At 40.1% G+C, this 15,778-nt stretch overlaps 1 protein-coding gene across 1 annotated transcript; it reads right to left on the bottom strand.

Annotated features, from left to right (window-relative positions):
- Nucleotides 1-9,626: 9,626 nt before the first annotated feature.
- Nucleotides 9,627-13,643, bottom strand: LOC114790654 (sulfotransferase family cytosolic 2B member 1-like). The gene is made up of 6 exons (XM_028980895.1): nt 13,463-13,643; nt 11,844-12,052; nt 11,251-11,377; nt 10,747-10,841; nt 10,261-10,441; nt 9,627-10,163 (listed from the first exon to the last, which is right to left on the bottom strand). Exons 1-6 carry the CDS (start codon nt 13,593-13,595, stop codon nt 10,048-10,050), a joined length of 861 nt encoding a protein of 286 aa, XP_028836728.1. The 5' UTR covers nt 13,596-13,643; the 3' UTR covers nt 9,627-10,047.
- Nucleotides 13,644-15,778: the final 2,135 nt, after the last annotated feature.

Genomic DNA, 15,778 nt, shown 5'->3' with positions numbered 1-15,778 from the left:
CCAGTGGTGGCCTAGTGGGTAAGGAAGCGAAGAGAAACCAAAGGTTTGTGGGTTCAAATCCTGAAACTGTCAAGGTGACACTAAGATACCCTCCAGCAAGCTACCGTCCCCACACACTGCTCCCCGGGCGCCTGTCATGGCTGCCCACTGCTCACAAAATGGTGATAGGTCAAATTCAGAGGACACATTTTGTTGTTTGCGCTGTGTGCTGTGCTTTATATCACAAACACAAAAACAGTTTCAGTTTCACTGTTTCACATTATAAAGTAAAGGAACGGTATTTCTATTGCGACCGCCATTATTAAAGAGATGTCAGAAAAAGTAAAAGATAGGAATACACTTCTGTAAATAAAGTAAATATGAAATAATTGTGTTGTAATTTCAGCTTTGTGTGAGCTAACATTAAAATAAGGACAAAGCAGAGCATTAACAGTGACAAATGAGTAGACAGACTGGTTCTGAACAAACCTTATATTTTTAAAAAGCCTTTTAGGACACCAAGTCCAAGCAAAATATCTGCACATTATTTATTTAATTGTGAACATCCTGCAAGCTACGTCACCGCTTATCCATTTTGAGCAATATGTCCACGACGGACACATTACCCATAGTTGGACAACCAGCTCAATCCACCTTTGTTCAACATGAGGAGAGACTGATGGTCATTTAAATATGAAAAATTTCGTCATCATCAACATTTTTTATGCAGACAGTGATAGCAAGTCACAACTCTCACCTCACAACACATGAGAAATCTCAGACATGACTACTTTCCCTTCATTTTCCTTCTACTAAACTGCCTTTCCTCTGGCGCGCCACCCAGTGAGTGCCTTGTGTGCCCCGTGCATTTTCAGACAAGCCGCCACACCTCCGACCGTATCAGCTGAGGAGCCCCAGCGGCAGGCAGCCCTTCCCAGCACCTTGCTGATAGAGGCTCAAATGCCAGGAGCTCAGCGGGTCTGCAACGTGTTTTGTGCAGCCATTGGGGGACTCATATCAGAGTGATCATCTGCTTGCACTCATTTTTGCTCATTATGGGGAGCGTGCACTCTTTAGAGTTTGGCACTGAGAGAGGAAACGATCTATTGCATGGCATTAGAACAAAGAGTAGGATTTTAACCCTTCATTCTTTTCACGTTCTGTTCATGACCACTGCATCCTTTTAAACTTGCAATGTTCCTGAATAAAGCAGCCTTTGAAGAGTTATCAGTTTTAATTCAATCTTGTGGGCCAATGGCAAACTTAGTACTAAACATTTTGCGATAAAAATACTGATAATTGAAACTTCATTAAGGCTCAAATAAAATTTGACACTGGTGTGTCTCTAAATTTACTCCACATTTTAATCCCTTTAAGCTTTTTTTTTTTCACTGACGGGGAACCAGTAGAACACATTATAGATATGTTTGGATGTCCATGATGCTCAGTGTCATGTTTCATTGACTGGAACACATCAATCACGTGGCACCCCATATAGTTTTCTACAGGGCATCATTCGAATGTTTCCTGATGTTTTTGTGTCTATGTTGTACCTGATGTGTCATCACCTGTGTTTTTAGTATAAATAGATCCTGATTGTGTGCAGTCCTTGTCCCTGCATTTTTCCTGTCACCCAGTGAGTGTTCCCTGTGGTGTTCCCTGTGTTATTATTAAACCCTTGCTTTGTGTTGGAATCGTGCAAATGCGCCACAGTGACAGCATCTGTCATGGTTCCCGCACCACCACGCCCGCAGGGGCCGCACGGACATCCCCAGGGATGCTGACCCGGAAGTAGGTCGGCGTTCTACATAAGAGACAGGCGGCCATGTTCTTCCCTGCACGCTTGAGGGGAGAGGCAAGGAAGTGACTTGACAAACTAGATGAATCCGTTGAGAAGGATGAACACGAAGATGGAAGGTGACTGTTTCTGTGAAGGATGTGATGAGGACCAATGGGGGGTGCCGTCGATGAAGGCAGAACATTGGTTGGCTGTGATGATGGCAGTCTGGGCAGCCCGATGACACAGCGGACCAATGCTGAGCAGACAGAACAGTAACTCCAGGTTCCTGATGTTGAAGTATGTGTGGCTTATAATAGTAACATACCTCAAAAGGGATGAGCAGACATGGAGGTCACGCCCTGACATATACTGCACAGACCAAGCTTTGGTCATCTTTTACAAGAGTAGGCCACCAAAAGGGCCGCCGTATATATGCACAATCATCCTACTGCACTTCCAATGACTGGAAAGGGCTGAGGAGTGTCCCCATCAGAGGACCTTGGAGCACCAGGACACTGGCACATATAGGCAGCTGGCAGGAGTGGCTGTGGAGGTAGGGCAGTCCAGACTTGGCCTTCCAGGTCCCAGCAAAGAGGACCCACTAGCTTGATTGCTGAGAGTATGGGATTGGAGGTGGCAAGAGCAGAGTCAAGGGTGTATTGATTGGACAGAGCATCTGCCTTAGTGTTCTTGCTGCCAGGTCAGTACGAGATGTTGAATTGTTAAAAAAAAGATTGCAACATAACTCCATATGTGTTCATTTATAGTCTTGATGCCTTCATTTACATTTACATTTACATTTACATTTACGGCATTTATCAGACGCCCTGATCCAGAGCGACTTACAATCAGTAGTTACAGGGACAGTCCCCCTGGAGCAACTTAGGGTTAAGTGTCTTGCTCAGGGACACAATGGTAGTAAGAAGGAAGAACCTGGGTCTTCTGGTTCATAGGCGAGTGTGTTACCCACTAGGCTACTACCATCCCTTCAGTGAGAATCAATGTAAATGGTCATGAAAATAAAGAAAACACATTGAATGAGAAGGTGTGTCCAAACATTTGGCCTGTACTGTACATATTCTTATCATTAAAATATATTTAAAAAAATTCAATTTCAAAGAACATTATTTGTCCCCAAGGGGCAATTTAGAAGGCACAGTGGAGCAGCTCACATATAACACTTGTTACACTAGACACAACATTTGACACACAATTAAATTTTACTTGTATTGCACTATGAGCAACAATAATTAACTGTACCTAACAGGAGCAGTAAGGTGCATCATTTAAAAAGTGTGTGAGGTGATGATGATTGTTTTGGGGGATGTCCAGAGTTCAACAGAAGGACAGCTTTAGGATCAAAGGTGACCTTCCTCCTCTGTGTCCTGCAGCCGGGGCATCGGAGCTGACATCTGGAGGGTAGCCACTCAAAGGCTGAGTTCAGAGGGCGTGAGGGGTCTCTAATGAGCTTGAGTGCCAGCCTGCATGTCTGCTGGTCTCAGATGTGTGATAAGTATGCCGAATTCTGTTCTGCATATAGGCCCCTTCTCTATGGAGAAGTAGTAAAAGGTCTGTAAAATGTCTTTTATGACTCCAAAGGACTTCCTAAGGAGGTATTCCAGCTGATGACAATTTCTGAGGATCTCCTCTGTGTCTGAGGAGAACTTCAATAGGTGGTCAAAGACGGTGCCCAGGTATTTTTACTCCTCATCTAGCTCTATTGGTTTCCTCTATTGGAAGTGGTAACTGCTGCAGCCAGGTCCCTCTGATTGTTGGTGAAGGTCACCACCATCTCTTTTGTTTTGCTGACGTTCAGTTCCAGACGTGCTGAACCTGTGTTTTAACAAATTTTGCTGAATTCCTTTTCTAATATATTAAATCAATTTCATAAGTATGCACAAATGTGGCATATTTTACTTTTACAGTGTTATTATTATTATTATTTTAGTTTACTCATAAAAAAGAGACATGTTTTGTCTCTTACCTCAAGAATCAATGATACAATAAAATTCCTAAAATTCATTTCTGAGTTCATTGAATTTCTGAATAAAAAATTGGGTCCCTACACTGATAATGATCAAACTTGCTGTATTTTGATTTAACTTATAATAATTGTGGATGACTTTTATGCCCATGTCTCCTTATAAACTTTATTAATATATAAACTTTATTATTAAAATGACCACGAGACTTACTTAGTGGAAAAGTTGTCAAAAATGTGAAATTGTTAATAATTTACAAAAAAAAAAAAAAAATTTACATCACATGCTCATGAATCATTTCAAATTTTTTTCATAACCACACATTTGGGCTCAATTTACCTTACATTTGCATGTTGTAAATTGGTTTTATAAAATGTTAAATTTAATTTACACTTGTCGGCCACCATACACACAGTCAAAATAAGAAAAAAAAATTAAGAAAAAACTTTAAATTAAATAAATATATTTAGAGAAATTTGTAATTAACAATAATACAGTAATACCAGTAGTCAAGTAGTAAAAACTATTCAGGGGGGATGGTGAATTCTATTGTTGATCAGACATATTTTGTGCTGATGACAGTGAACATGGTGGCCTAGTGGTTAAGGAAGCGGCCCCGTAATCAGAAGGCTGCCGGTTCGAATCCTGATTCGCCAAGCTGCCACTGAAGTGACAATGAGCAAAGCACCATCCCCACACACTGTTCCCCACTGCTGACCAAGGGTGATGGGTTAAAAGCAGAGGACACATTTCAACGTGTCACCGTGTGCTGTGCTGTGTATCACAATCAAGTTCACTCTGTACCATTTTTATTGTTGTTTAAGCAAAAACATAATCAATATATTCTACTATCCTAAAAACAACATGCATGGTGTGGATGTTATATGTGAGATACTCAGATTTACATTTAAAGCAGTCAGGTTGTGAATTTTCTCTGAAATACCATAGTGTGTGCTGCACTGTGATTGTAGCTTACTAACCCTTTAAAAACGTGCCGTCAACCTGCCGATTAATGGCCTTGTTGGCTTACCATATTAGAGGGGGAAGAGAAGAGTGCACCGTGGTGGCCTAATGGAAAATTTACATATCATTATTATTATTATTACTACTACTTAATTATCTTTGTTATGCAGGTACATTTTTGTGGTCTTGTTCTTTTCATATTAAGACACATGAATACAAACTATTTTTTTTTCACTTTTTTTTCTTCCTTTATTTGTGGCACCGCCTGGATGGATGGCGCTCTTATCATTTGCTTTTCAAATTCGTTTTATTTTTACCATTTAAATTCTTCTAAATTCTATAAATGAATGTGATTATGGAGTGGTTCAAATGCAATATGACAAATCATATTTAAACAGTGTTCAACAAAGTGCTTGGGCGTTTACGGTTTGCTTTTATAAACCATTTACATGTAAATAATATGTGCATTTCATACAAAGAACTATTTCCCAATATTACACATTCTTCCATTTGTAAAATAAAAGTCCTTTACATTTTAAATCAACATAAAGGATATCAAATAAATAAACATTGGGGAGACCTGGAATACAAAAAAGGTTGCGCCCACTTTCCTTATGAACTGGAACCATGATAATAAAATCACATTTTGAATCAGCAGTTTGTTTGCATAACCAAGAGTTTGCTGAACTGGTGGTACAGATTTGACACTGGCAGCCTCTTCACCACAGCTGACCGCACGTTCACATTGCTGTGTGCGAACATCCCACCTGGAAACCACGCGTAGTGGGCTGCAGCAGCCAGAATCGCAAATTATACGTGAATTATCTCAGCACACCATCACCTTCACTTGGTGGGCCTCCATGAAAAATTAGACCCCTTCTCCTGTTTCTTGCAACTTGTCCATACTTCCCACAGCAAATTTTTAGGGAACATAAACACCAGTCGGTGTTTGTCTTATCCTTCTCTATGTTTGAACATTAAATGTGAGTTTTAACTGCCTCTTCAAGTTATTCTGTGATTGGGTTCACCGTAGCAATCTTTCATCAATCTTGGCGCAACCTGGCATGTTTGATGGCAAATTTTGTACTTCTTGTGGTCAGCAGGACTCACTTGTGAAAGGAAATGTTCGGAAATATCCCTGAATGTTTCTGAATCTCTGCATGAGTTTGGAGGACTCAAGTGAATGTTTAAACTCGTGGCTGTGTGTACATGGAATTTGGCTCATTCCCTTTGTTTCAGTTGTGTCTGATAAAATACACAGATACAGCACGGCAGCAGTCCCTAAAATAAAGACGCTTTTTGTTACTTCTAATTTTTGGGATGCCATTTAATAGTGAAACCGTAGTAGAGTCATTGTTCTCGCTTTTGTCCTTCTCTTACTCCAATAAACAAACAAAGGTCCAAAAAACAATGGGTGATGTTTTGGAGCCAAGCCGATGTCACAAGTTAAGAATAGAAACAGGCCACTCCTCCAGTTTATGCTGAGACACACACATCATCACCTGACACTATAGCCCTGGCCTTAGCAGACGCTCCAGGAAACAGGGACAGACGTCAAGTGGGCTCCGCTGAAACAAAAAGACACGCACCTTTGTTTGGGCCTCAGACCAAAGAGATCCTCCTTTAATTGAATAGTGTAATTGTTACAGTCATGCAAAGTAGAAGCATGTGAGAGACTCTAGAGAGACTCTAGTGCGCTTTAAGTTTCCTGCAGGTTTCCATTTATTCTGAAGGCCTCCTAAAATTGTCAGTCATGATCATATTGGAACATCTGACATTTTAAACGTTCATTATATATTTACACACACACACACACACACACACACACACACACACACACACACACACATATTCAAATACAGGGTGGGCCATTTACATGGATAAAGTTACGTTAAAACCTCCATTGTTTTTCTTGTGAAATTACCAGTAAATTTGGTAAACATGACCCTCTTCCTATTGAAAAAACTAAAGTTGGATCCAAGATGAAAATGGCCACTATGGTCACCACCCATCTTGAAAAGTTTGCCCCCTCACATATACTAATGTGCCACAAACAGGACGTTAATATCACTAACATTCCCATTTTATTAAGGTGTATCCATATAAATGGCCCACCCTGTATTTGAATGTGTGTGTGTGTGTGTGTGTGTGTGTGTATAAATATATAAATATATAAATTGGTGTTTTTTCTTGGGGACTCATTGTATTGTAATAGTACCATGTGTCTTTTTCATTCGTATTTGTGCATCAAAGGAATTATGATTTGTAGGGTAGCCTAAACAATGTGGGTGTTGCATTTAATCAGAGGGATTTACAGATGAGCGTGTCCATCTACTACATGTACTAAGGTGCAGAAACGACACATTAACAATAGAAGGAAGAGTGGAATGTTTAATCACTAGCAGGCAAAAACAACAATCAAACAGCAAACAACAGTCTTTCGAAGCATAATGGGTCTTGATTGTTAAAAGGACAAAAATAGTCTCTCAGACAATGGAAGACATGCAGTGGATGTGTAGTATCACAGCCAAAATGTATTCAAGGCAGTGCACTTCAAACAGTATCTTCTAAAGTTTGGGAAAGAGAAACCAGACCACAGAGAAACAGCAATAAGAGTAAACATGTAAATGATGTGTGTTAAATGTACATTTGTCACATAATAAATGACCTCAAACCAAAAGAATCCATTAAACTAATGGTGGCATATAGGATCAGGGGGTTGAGTCAGGCAGTAGGGAACTCTTAATATTTATGTATTGTATATATAGTTGTGTATTTTGTTTGTGCGTGTTTTCTTGGGGACTTTTTGTTTTGCAAAAGTACCATGCTTCCGGGGGCCCAGATTGAGGCACCCAGAGTCTCAGAGGTGAATGGAGGTTTAGAAAAAGGTGGACTGATAGGAAAATGACAGTATTGTCCATGATGATAGTCACTGAGCCAATGTTGCTCATAATTACTTCAGAATCTTTCACTATGTGGAATATTGCTCAACAGAGTTGTTAAAGAGAGTACAAGCAGGTTAACACTGAATAACCTCAAGCTGGCTTAATGTGCTGCTGTCTTCCATTTCTCGACAATACTTTAGTGAGAGCTCTCAGAATAGCTAAGAGAAATAAACACACCAGGTCACTGACAGGAAGCTTTGGCCCTGCAACACGGCAGCGCGGATAATGGGACAGAATTCCCAGCTTGCGGTTTTTGTTTCTTCGTGTTGGTGGACTGTGTATGTTTGTCTCTGTTTATTTATTTTGTACTTGAGAAGTGAAGGCCCTATCTTTGACTGAGCTCTGCAACATCTTTTTTTGTGGGAGGGGGGCAACAATTCATGGATATTCCTGAAGGCTTGCATGACGCGATCAGTCGTAAACATAAAACCAGTCGAATTTACAAAACACTGGCAAGCCTTTGTGAACTTGTTGCAGAATTTATTTTTTCTACAGGTTGTCTACAGGTTGAACGTTAACATTTATAGCACGACATCATCTTCTCAATTTATTTCATTCAGGTAAAGGGGACTGATGAGTTGCGGAAATGTCTTTATGAAGCTATAAATGTGTATAAATGAAGCACAGATGAGCCACTAGAAATAGTGAAGACACTATTACTTGTCCTGAAGCTGAGAAGCATCTGAGAAGCTGTGTCTACAAATTACAGCAGTGAGTGTGGACACGCACCCTCCATATCTCTCCTCTTCCCCGTTTTCTCATTTGACCTCTTTTTGACTATCCCCAGAGGGAAGACACTGATGCACTTAAATGTTGACCCTTTGTACCAGAGGGGGCTGGAGTGATGTCCACACCCAAGGACACCCACCATGCCATGAGGCTGTGAGTACTGCAGAGTCTTCCCAGGACATCACATGAGATCCTGATATCACTTAAGACATCTGCTTTTCAGCTTTGATGATTTAGATTGATCTCTGACTGCTACGGCCCATGTCATCAGCAACCTTTCTCTTTTATCCATGCAGTTCTGATCTTAAAACGGCCGTACAGCAGCTTCAGTTGCCCGCAGCCCTGATGTGTTGACTCCACCCTTTTCTGTCCCCATCACCCTGCACCTCTTGTGAATGTAAAGGGTGGTATAATGTCTGGCGACATTTCTACTCATTCAGACATGCACACACACACACACACACACACACACACGTGCCCCACCCTCAGCGTCTTGACCGCCAGCAATTACAGGAAATTACAGGAAGTGAATTAACGTTATCAGTGGAGAGGGAGGCTGCAGCTGGCAGATCTGATCTCAGTCAAAGTCACGTACGGCAGAGAGCCTTGGGTGAAATGCCCTCATGGGAAAAAAATAAACACACACGTGCTCCTGCACAACACAATGAATGATGAATTGTGGTGGTCAACTGTGTAAAACGAATTCTGTAGAAACCTGACAGACAAATTGTTAATCGTATAAAAATTTGACAATTACCATAACTATAACAACTATAACATCTGCAGTCAATCAAATTTACTATGTCTTCTACATAACTATTAAATAAAGATGAACGGCTTTGCCACCCTCAAACTTGTATAAAGCTTCAAACATCAATGTAGAAATTATTCATTATTAATTCAGATCTCTAAAACCCTAAAAATTTAAAAAAACATTCTGTGGACAGAGAATGTGAGAAAAAAATACGTTTGATGATATAAATCAGACTAGAAGTTGTCTGTCCTTACCTAAAGTCAATTATAGTGTTTGGTTTGTACTGCTATATGACATGTGACATGTCCATATTTATGTGCAATAAGAGAAAACAGGTTTTCTTTGAAATTGAGTAAATCCTTAAGCTGAAGAAACTGCACAATAATGTTATGCAAGAGCAGTGTGCAACTGCAAAAGAGCGTTATTGTTCAAGTGCATTTCATCATCTGGTTGAAAGGATGCAGCAAGATGAAGGTTGTGAGGAGAAATCTTTGTTCTTATGCAAATGTATTCTTTTTTTAATGCGTTGTACTGCCTCTTAAGCACAGAAATACTCCACTTGCCAGCTCAGTGTAATGGGAATATTTTTGGTTCACATACAGGTTCATGTAAAGACAATATATGAGCGGAAAGAAAACAAACATGAAGATCATCAAGATAACAATTGTGCCTTGTGAAATGTAAATAATAATTTAGCTGCAGGTACACAAAATGTGGCGTGGCCCGCCAATGATGTGACAGTGGCAGCAGTATGAGACCCCTGCTATAGAGAGTGATGAGGCATGTTATGCTGCTAATCAGTGAAAGGCACAACGTGAACTGTTCCAGTATTCATGAACCCTTACTTTAAAGTTGCTGTTTAACTGGTACAAAAAAATAATGTTATGCCTCTTCCCCTTATAATATTTTTCTCTTTCATTCTTCATTCCATCGCAATTTAACATCCGATCCCTCCAGCTCCTCTTCAATTGCTGCTCTGAACTTGGCCTCTTGCTCAGGACTAAAATTATTTTTCCAGTCCCCAGCAATCCCTGTAAACTCAAAGGAAGAACTATTAGTGAATGATAGGGGCACACAAGCTCCTCATTTGAGGTTATATTGTGCCCTCTTGTGGCTTCTTGCTTTTACCTTTCCTCAGGAAACTCGATTTACTTGTGTCCATAATTTGTTGTGGTACCAGGGAGTAGTTGGACATCATATTGGTTTTCATTGAATTGAAGCTGCCGTGTTTGGCCACAGCCTCCAGAACTTCATCACTGAGATCACGGTCAAGGAAACGTGAAAGCGACCCAATAACTCCTTTCAGGTCCTTCAAAGAAGGTGAATAAATAAATATGTTTGATGAGATCACTTTTCCAGGCATTATCTTCATTATCTTTAATGAGGACACTGTCATCAAGAGTAACTGAAATGTAAAATGACAACTGCCAGTTGACAGGTGGTTTTCCTGCTGTGATGCTTTCTGTCAGTACTGTCTAAAGTCTTTATTATCTCAATTACTACTGAACTACTGAACTAATTTCAGATAATTCACCAAACATCCCGGATTCACGTCACTCCCTCATCAACAAGAAATATTATCCAGAAAGTGCATAAAGTAAATCACCCCCTTACCTTTATCATTTCCTCATAGGTGACATACATCATCCTGTTAGCAATATCTGTTTTTTGCCAGCTTTTCATGTGGTCTGTCCACTTCCCAAGAAGTACTGTAAACAGACATTCAGCATATATCCAACATTTTAATAAGTTATGTAGGCAATAAGTATATGAAGTGAATGTTAATTCTCATTCCATCTACTGTGTACACAGCATATTTTTTGGGACAATGATTCCCAATGATTTTGGTATTTTATAATTGAAACTCTGTGGAGGTCCTATAGAGCAGAGATAGGCAAACTACGGCCCAAGGGCCATATCCAGCCCGTTGGTCTTTTTGGTCTGGTGCAGATGCCGCAGATGGAGCAAAAATTTGATGTGTTTTTACCCGACTATGTGGTAAATGAGCGGTCAGGTGATTGTCGTCTGACAAATGTAAAAAATCTATATGGCCCCTGATCTTAAACGTTTGCCCACACCTGCTATAGAGCAAAGAAAGGTGCAAAAAAACACAATCACCTTCTCCATTGAGAAACTTTTCTATAAATTCATCAAATGTTCCAGGGTCATCAAGAAAGCTCGCCATTTGGTGGAAATAAAATGATGACACCAAGACATCCCTAGGGTCTCTTGTCACATATATTGCCTAATGGAGAAATATACATTATGAGAACATGAGAAATGAAAATAAAATTTATTAACAATATTAAGCAAGATTTTAAACAATTAATTTTAACCAGCCAAGAACCATTTTTTAAAAAGTTTACTACTGTTGTAATAACCCTCCCTGGCATCCTGCATCAGCTGGGCATGGTTGCCGGTCCTGCCCCTTCCCGATTACCCACACCTGGTTTCCCTCCTTTAACGGAGTACCTGCTCTGTGGAGTGTGTGGGTGCGAGTTTGCGTTGTATGAGTGTGCATGTGTTTGCTGTGTGAGTGAGCCTTTCCTTCCCCGTTTTCTCATGTCTTTTTCTCAAGCAGATTCCTATATATTTTGGTTCATCCTGTATTGCAATAAACTGTTTTTTGTTAAAGCACCTGTGCCTGAGTACTCATCTTCCCTGGTGTTGTGACAACAATACAACTATTAATATATTATTACAATTCTTACTTTGGCCTTGGAAGATAAGAATGATGGAGGCATGAGGTGAAGTGGCATGTGAGAAGTAATGATTCGTGGGGAGGGCCTTTGGTCCAATAATAATGCAGCATGTGTCTCCTCAAGCCACGGCACTCTCTCCCAGTTTGGAAGAGTCGTCACTGCAGTAAGGTCCCCTCCACTCAACAGTGGAGGAAGAATCTCCTGCATCCATGTTGTACCTAAAAATGCAGAAGAGACTGATAAGTACATGCAAAATTGCTAAAGTAGTACAGAAACCAACAGCATTTTCTATTGATAGTGTGCCCATGTTTATGTTTGGACTTTTAAAGGTCCCCTATTATGAAATTTATTTTGTTTTTATATATCATAGTGATCCCTTTATACTACATCTGAAGTCTCCAAAATTCAGCCATGGTGCAGAATTACAGCCACTTTTAGCCAGTCACACGATTTCCTCTGATTTCCCCAGGACGCACCGTTTTGGTGTGTGTAGCTTTAAATTTTAATGAGGTTGAGGGAGGTGGGATGAGGAGGAGAGTGGACAATAAAAGTGGGCATTCACGGAAATGACATCATCAACACTTAAAAAAGTTAAGTAACCAACTTGTGTGACATTTACATCCAGTCACAAACAACTGCAATGCTTTGCATGTTTTCAAGCCATGACAGTCAATTTTTTAGGGGAGGGATGGGAAATTCTTTGAGTGGACGCAGCATGAGAAAGGGTAGGTCACTTTTCCCGTTATGATGACATAAGTCTGAGCTGCCTCTCGCAGATCGGTGAAGCAGAATGACCAAAATGCTATTTACATTTATCGCCATTTCTAGCCACTGCAGGACCATAGACAGGTTGGAGGACCTCGTATTAATATTAAATAAGCAGTCTGTGGGGACGGCACTTTGCTCAGTGGCACCTTGGCGGATCGGGATTCGATCCGACAACCTTCTGACTACGGGGCCGCTTCCTTAAACGCTAGGACACCACTGCCCCTATATATCATTAATATAAGAGCAGGTCTACTAGATTATTATGAGAACTGATTAGCCAACACAATTAGCCTGTATTATAAGTATAAACTGACAAGACATAATAGATGTTCTTTTTTACTGGGATTTCAGGAAGAACATGTCACCACACAACCGGCCTCAATCAATCAATCAATCAATTATGAAAATACAATTAAAATTTTAAAATTTATTCCAATCAACCCTAACAACTCTTCCATTCAAAATGTCCAGCCGTAAACCCTCTCACTTTAAATATATGTTAGCAGGGAGACATTTTCCCATGTTTACAACCATGTTCCTTCCCAGGGCACCATCTGCCTTATAATGTCCATCGGTTAAATCAGGCATACATGTGCATACACAAATTCCACAATTCCATGTGCAGAATTCAGAAATGTAAAAACTGCATTCAAATCACAGAATCACGTACATAATGTGATGGACCCTGAACTACATTTACATTTAAAGCATTTGGCAGACACCCTTATCCAGAGCGACTTACAACGTAAGCAAACTCTCTGTAGGATAATGCTAAACCGCATTTTTTTCCTGTTGGCATATTATTGCGACTAAAGACAGTGAATGTGCTCTTGAATAAAAAGTTTAAAACTGAAACATACCACTTTTGGGGTAAGTTATGATGAAAACATCATCGTCTCTGCACTGAAACTCTTCAAAGTATTTCAGACTGTCAGCAGAGTGGTTCTCCTTGGGGCACAGCAGACCGTGGTATGTGAGATACTTTCCGTCCATGATTCTGTCCGAGTCTCTGGCAGGCAGCAGACGGGCAGCAGCAGAAGAATATGTTGATAGGAGAGGAGACACTCCCCCCATATATAAATGTTGACCTTCTAGAGGAGGCTGGGAGTGGGGTGACACCCATAACCAAGGACACTCATGCTCAACTGTGTAGAAAGAAGAAACCTGACCTGACGTTTTCATCATGTAAATTGTTAATTGTAAAAAATCTTAAATAATTCCACAGGTTCAACAATAACGTTATTTTCTAAATTATGTCATTAAACACATGTACCTGCTTGCTGAATATTCTACATGAAAATTCATTTAAAATGAACATCTTCAAAATAGTAAAAAAGATTCAAAACATTGCTCCTACTCAAAATGTAAATGTGTAGAAAGTTTAAAAGTACTTATTAATTCAGATCCTGAGTACATTAAAAACCTAACGGTAGAAAAATATATTCTGTGGACATTTTAGTGTTGCTGAGAAAAAAAAATAAAATTTTTGATTATATAAATGAGACTAGAAGTTGTCTGTTCTTTCTCAATGTCATTGTTAGAGAACCTTGCATTTGTTGTTCAAATGTCATCTCTGCATTTACTTTTATTTGTCAACAATGCATTGAAATGTTGAGATGTATTTACTGAGTAAATCCTTATTGAAGCTAAAGTAACGAATCTTAAGCAAGAATGTTGAGCAACTGCAAAAAAAAGCGTTACTGGTCAACGACCCACTAAGTGCATTTCATCATCTGAATGGATGCAGCAAGATGACGGCTTTGAGGAAAAATCTTTCTTCTTCTGCAAATGTATTCTTCAATTTTACTATGTTGTATCATCTCTGAAACACAATAATACTTTACATGCTAGCTCATTCTAGCTCATTCTAGCTGCCATATATTGTGTTCACCATACAGGCTCATGTAAAATTAAGCCAGAGCAACTTACAATCAGTGGTTACAAGGACAGTCCCCTTATAGCAGGGGACACCAACCCTGGTCCTGAAGGGCACACTTTTGTGTTTCATTTCATTTAGTTGAACCTGATTCAACTTCTGTACTCATTATCACACAGTTCTTGAGCTGAATGAGGTGTGCCGGAACATGGAATCTACGCTGTGCAGGACTGGTGCCCTCTAGGACCAGGGTAGGTGACCCCTGCCCTATAGCAACTTAAGGGAGTAAATTCATAGTTGCTTCAGGTTTGGAAGCAGGGTAATTAGGACCCATCATATACTTTCCAGTTATTCATTACAATGGGTACCAGAGTGTCTGACCTTTTTTTTTTTGCTGCTATTACCTTCTGCTTCTATCCACTTTCTGCCGTGACAAGTGCAATTTCCCACTTGTGGGACTAATAAAGGTTGATCTTATCTTATCTTGTCTTTACTGACCCACAGTATGCTTTGTGTGAGTTTCTCTGTTTGTGGATTTACTTTTGTTCCTGTTTTTGTTTATTATTTTTATTATTGAAACCCTCACTTTCTTCACCAATTTCGGGCACCTGTGACTCCTCCTTCAACCACCGAAGCATCACCATTTGAACTTGTGGCTTATGGGCCTCTGGTTCATATGACAGCATGTTACCCATTAGGCCAGTGGTTTTCAATTGGTGATATGCATACAGGGCATATAATTGTTTTACCAACAATTAAGTAATCACTTATTGTTCAATAGGACCCCAACTATGAAGACAAATAATTTTATTCACTCTGTTCTAGTTTTTCTTACATAATTCAGACTGTGAGAAAGTCAGAAAATACTCAGCAGCTGTGCTGTTCTGACCTCTAGTGGAAGTTTATTCCACCACCTAGAGGCCAAGAGAAGAGTTTAGATGAGTGTCTTAATCAAACCAGTGGTGGAGGGAACAGGCGAGCAGTACTGGAGGGTCAGAGAGTGCGAGGTGCAGTGCGAGGTATAATAAGGTTGGATGAAGTTTGACTTTGTAGGCCAACATCAGTATTTAAAATCTGATGTGGGGAGCTACTGGGAGCCAGTGAATGGAATGTAAAAGTGGGGTGGTGTGGGAGAATTTGGGAAGGTTGAAAACAGTCGTGCTGCGGCATTCCGTATTAGTTGTAGTTGCCGGATGGAATTCAGAGGTAGACCTGTGGAGGCACGCCATGGGGTAGGTTTAAATAGAGGGCTGCCAACTCCCATGCAATGAGTGTGAGGCATACCGATCTGAATGTCTTC

This window comes from Denticeps clupeoides, chromosome 5, assembly GCF_900700375.1.
Source record: "Denticeps clupeoides chromosome 5, fDenClu1.1, whole genome shotgun sequence".
Classification (NCBI taxonomy): Eukaryota; Metazoa; Chordata; class Actinopteri; order Clupeiformes; family Denticipitidae; genus Denticeps; species Denticeps clupeoides.
Note: the sequence above shows the minus strand (reverse complement) of the source record. Positions and strands in the feature narration are given on the sequence as shown.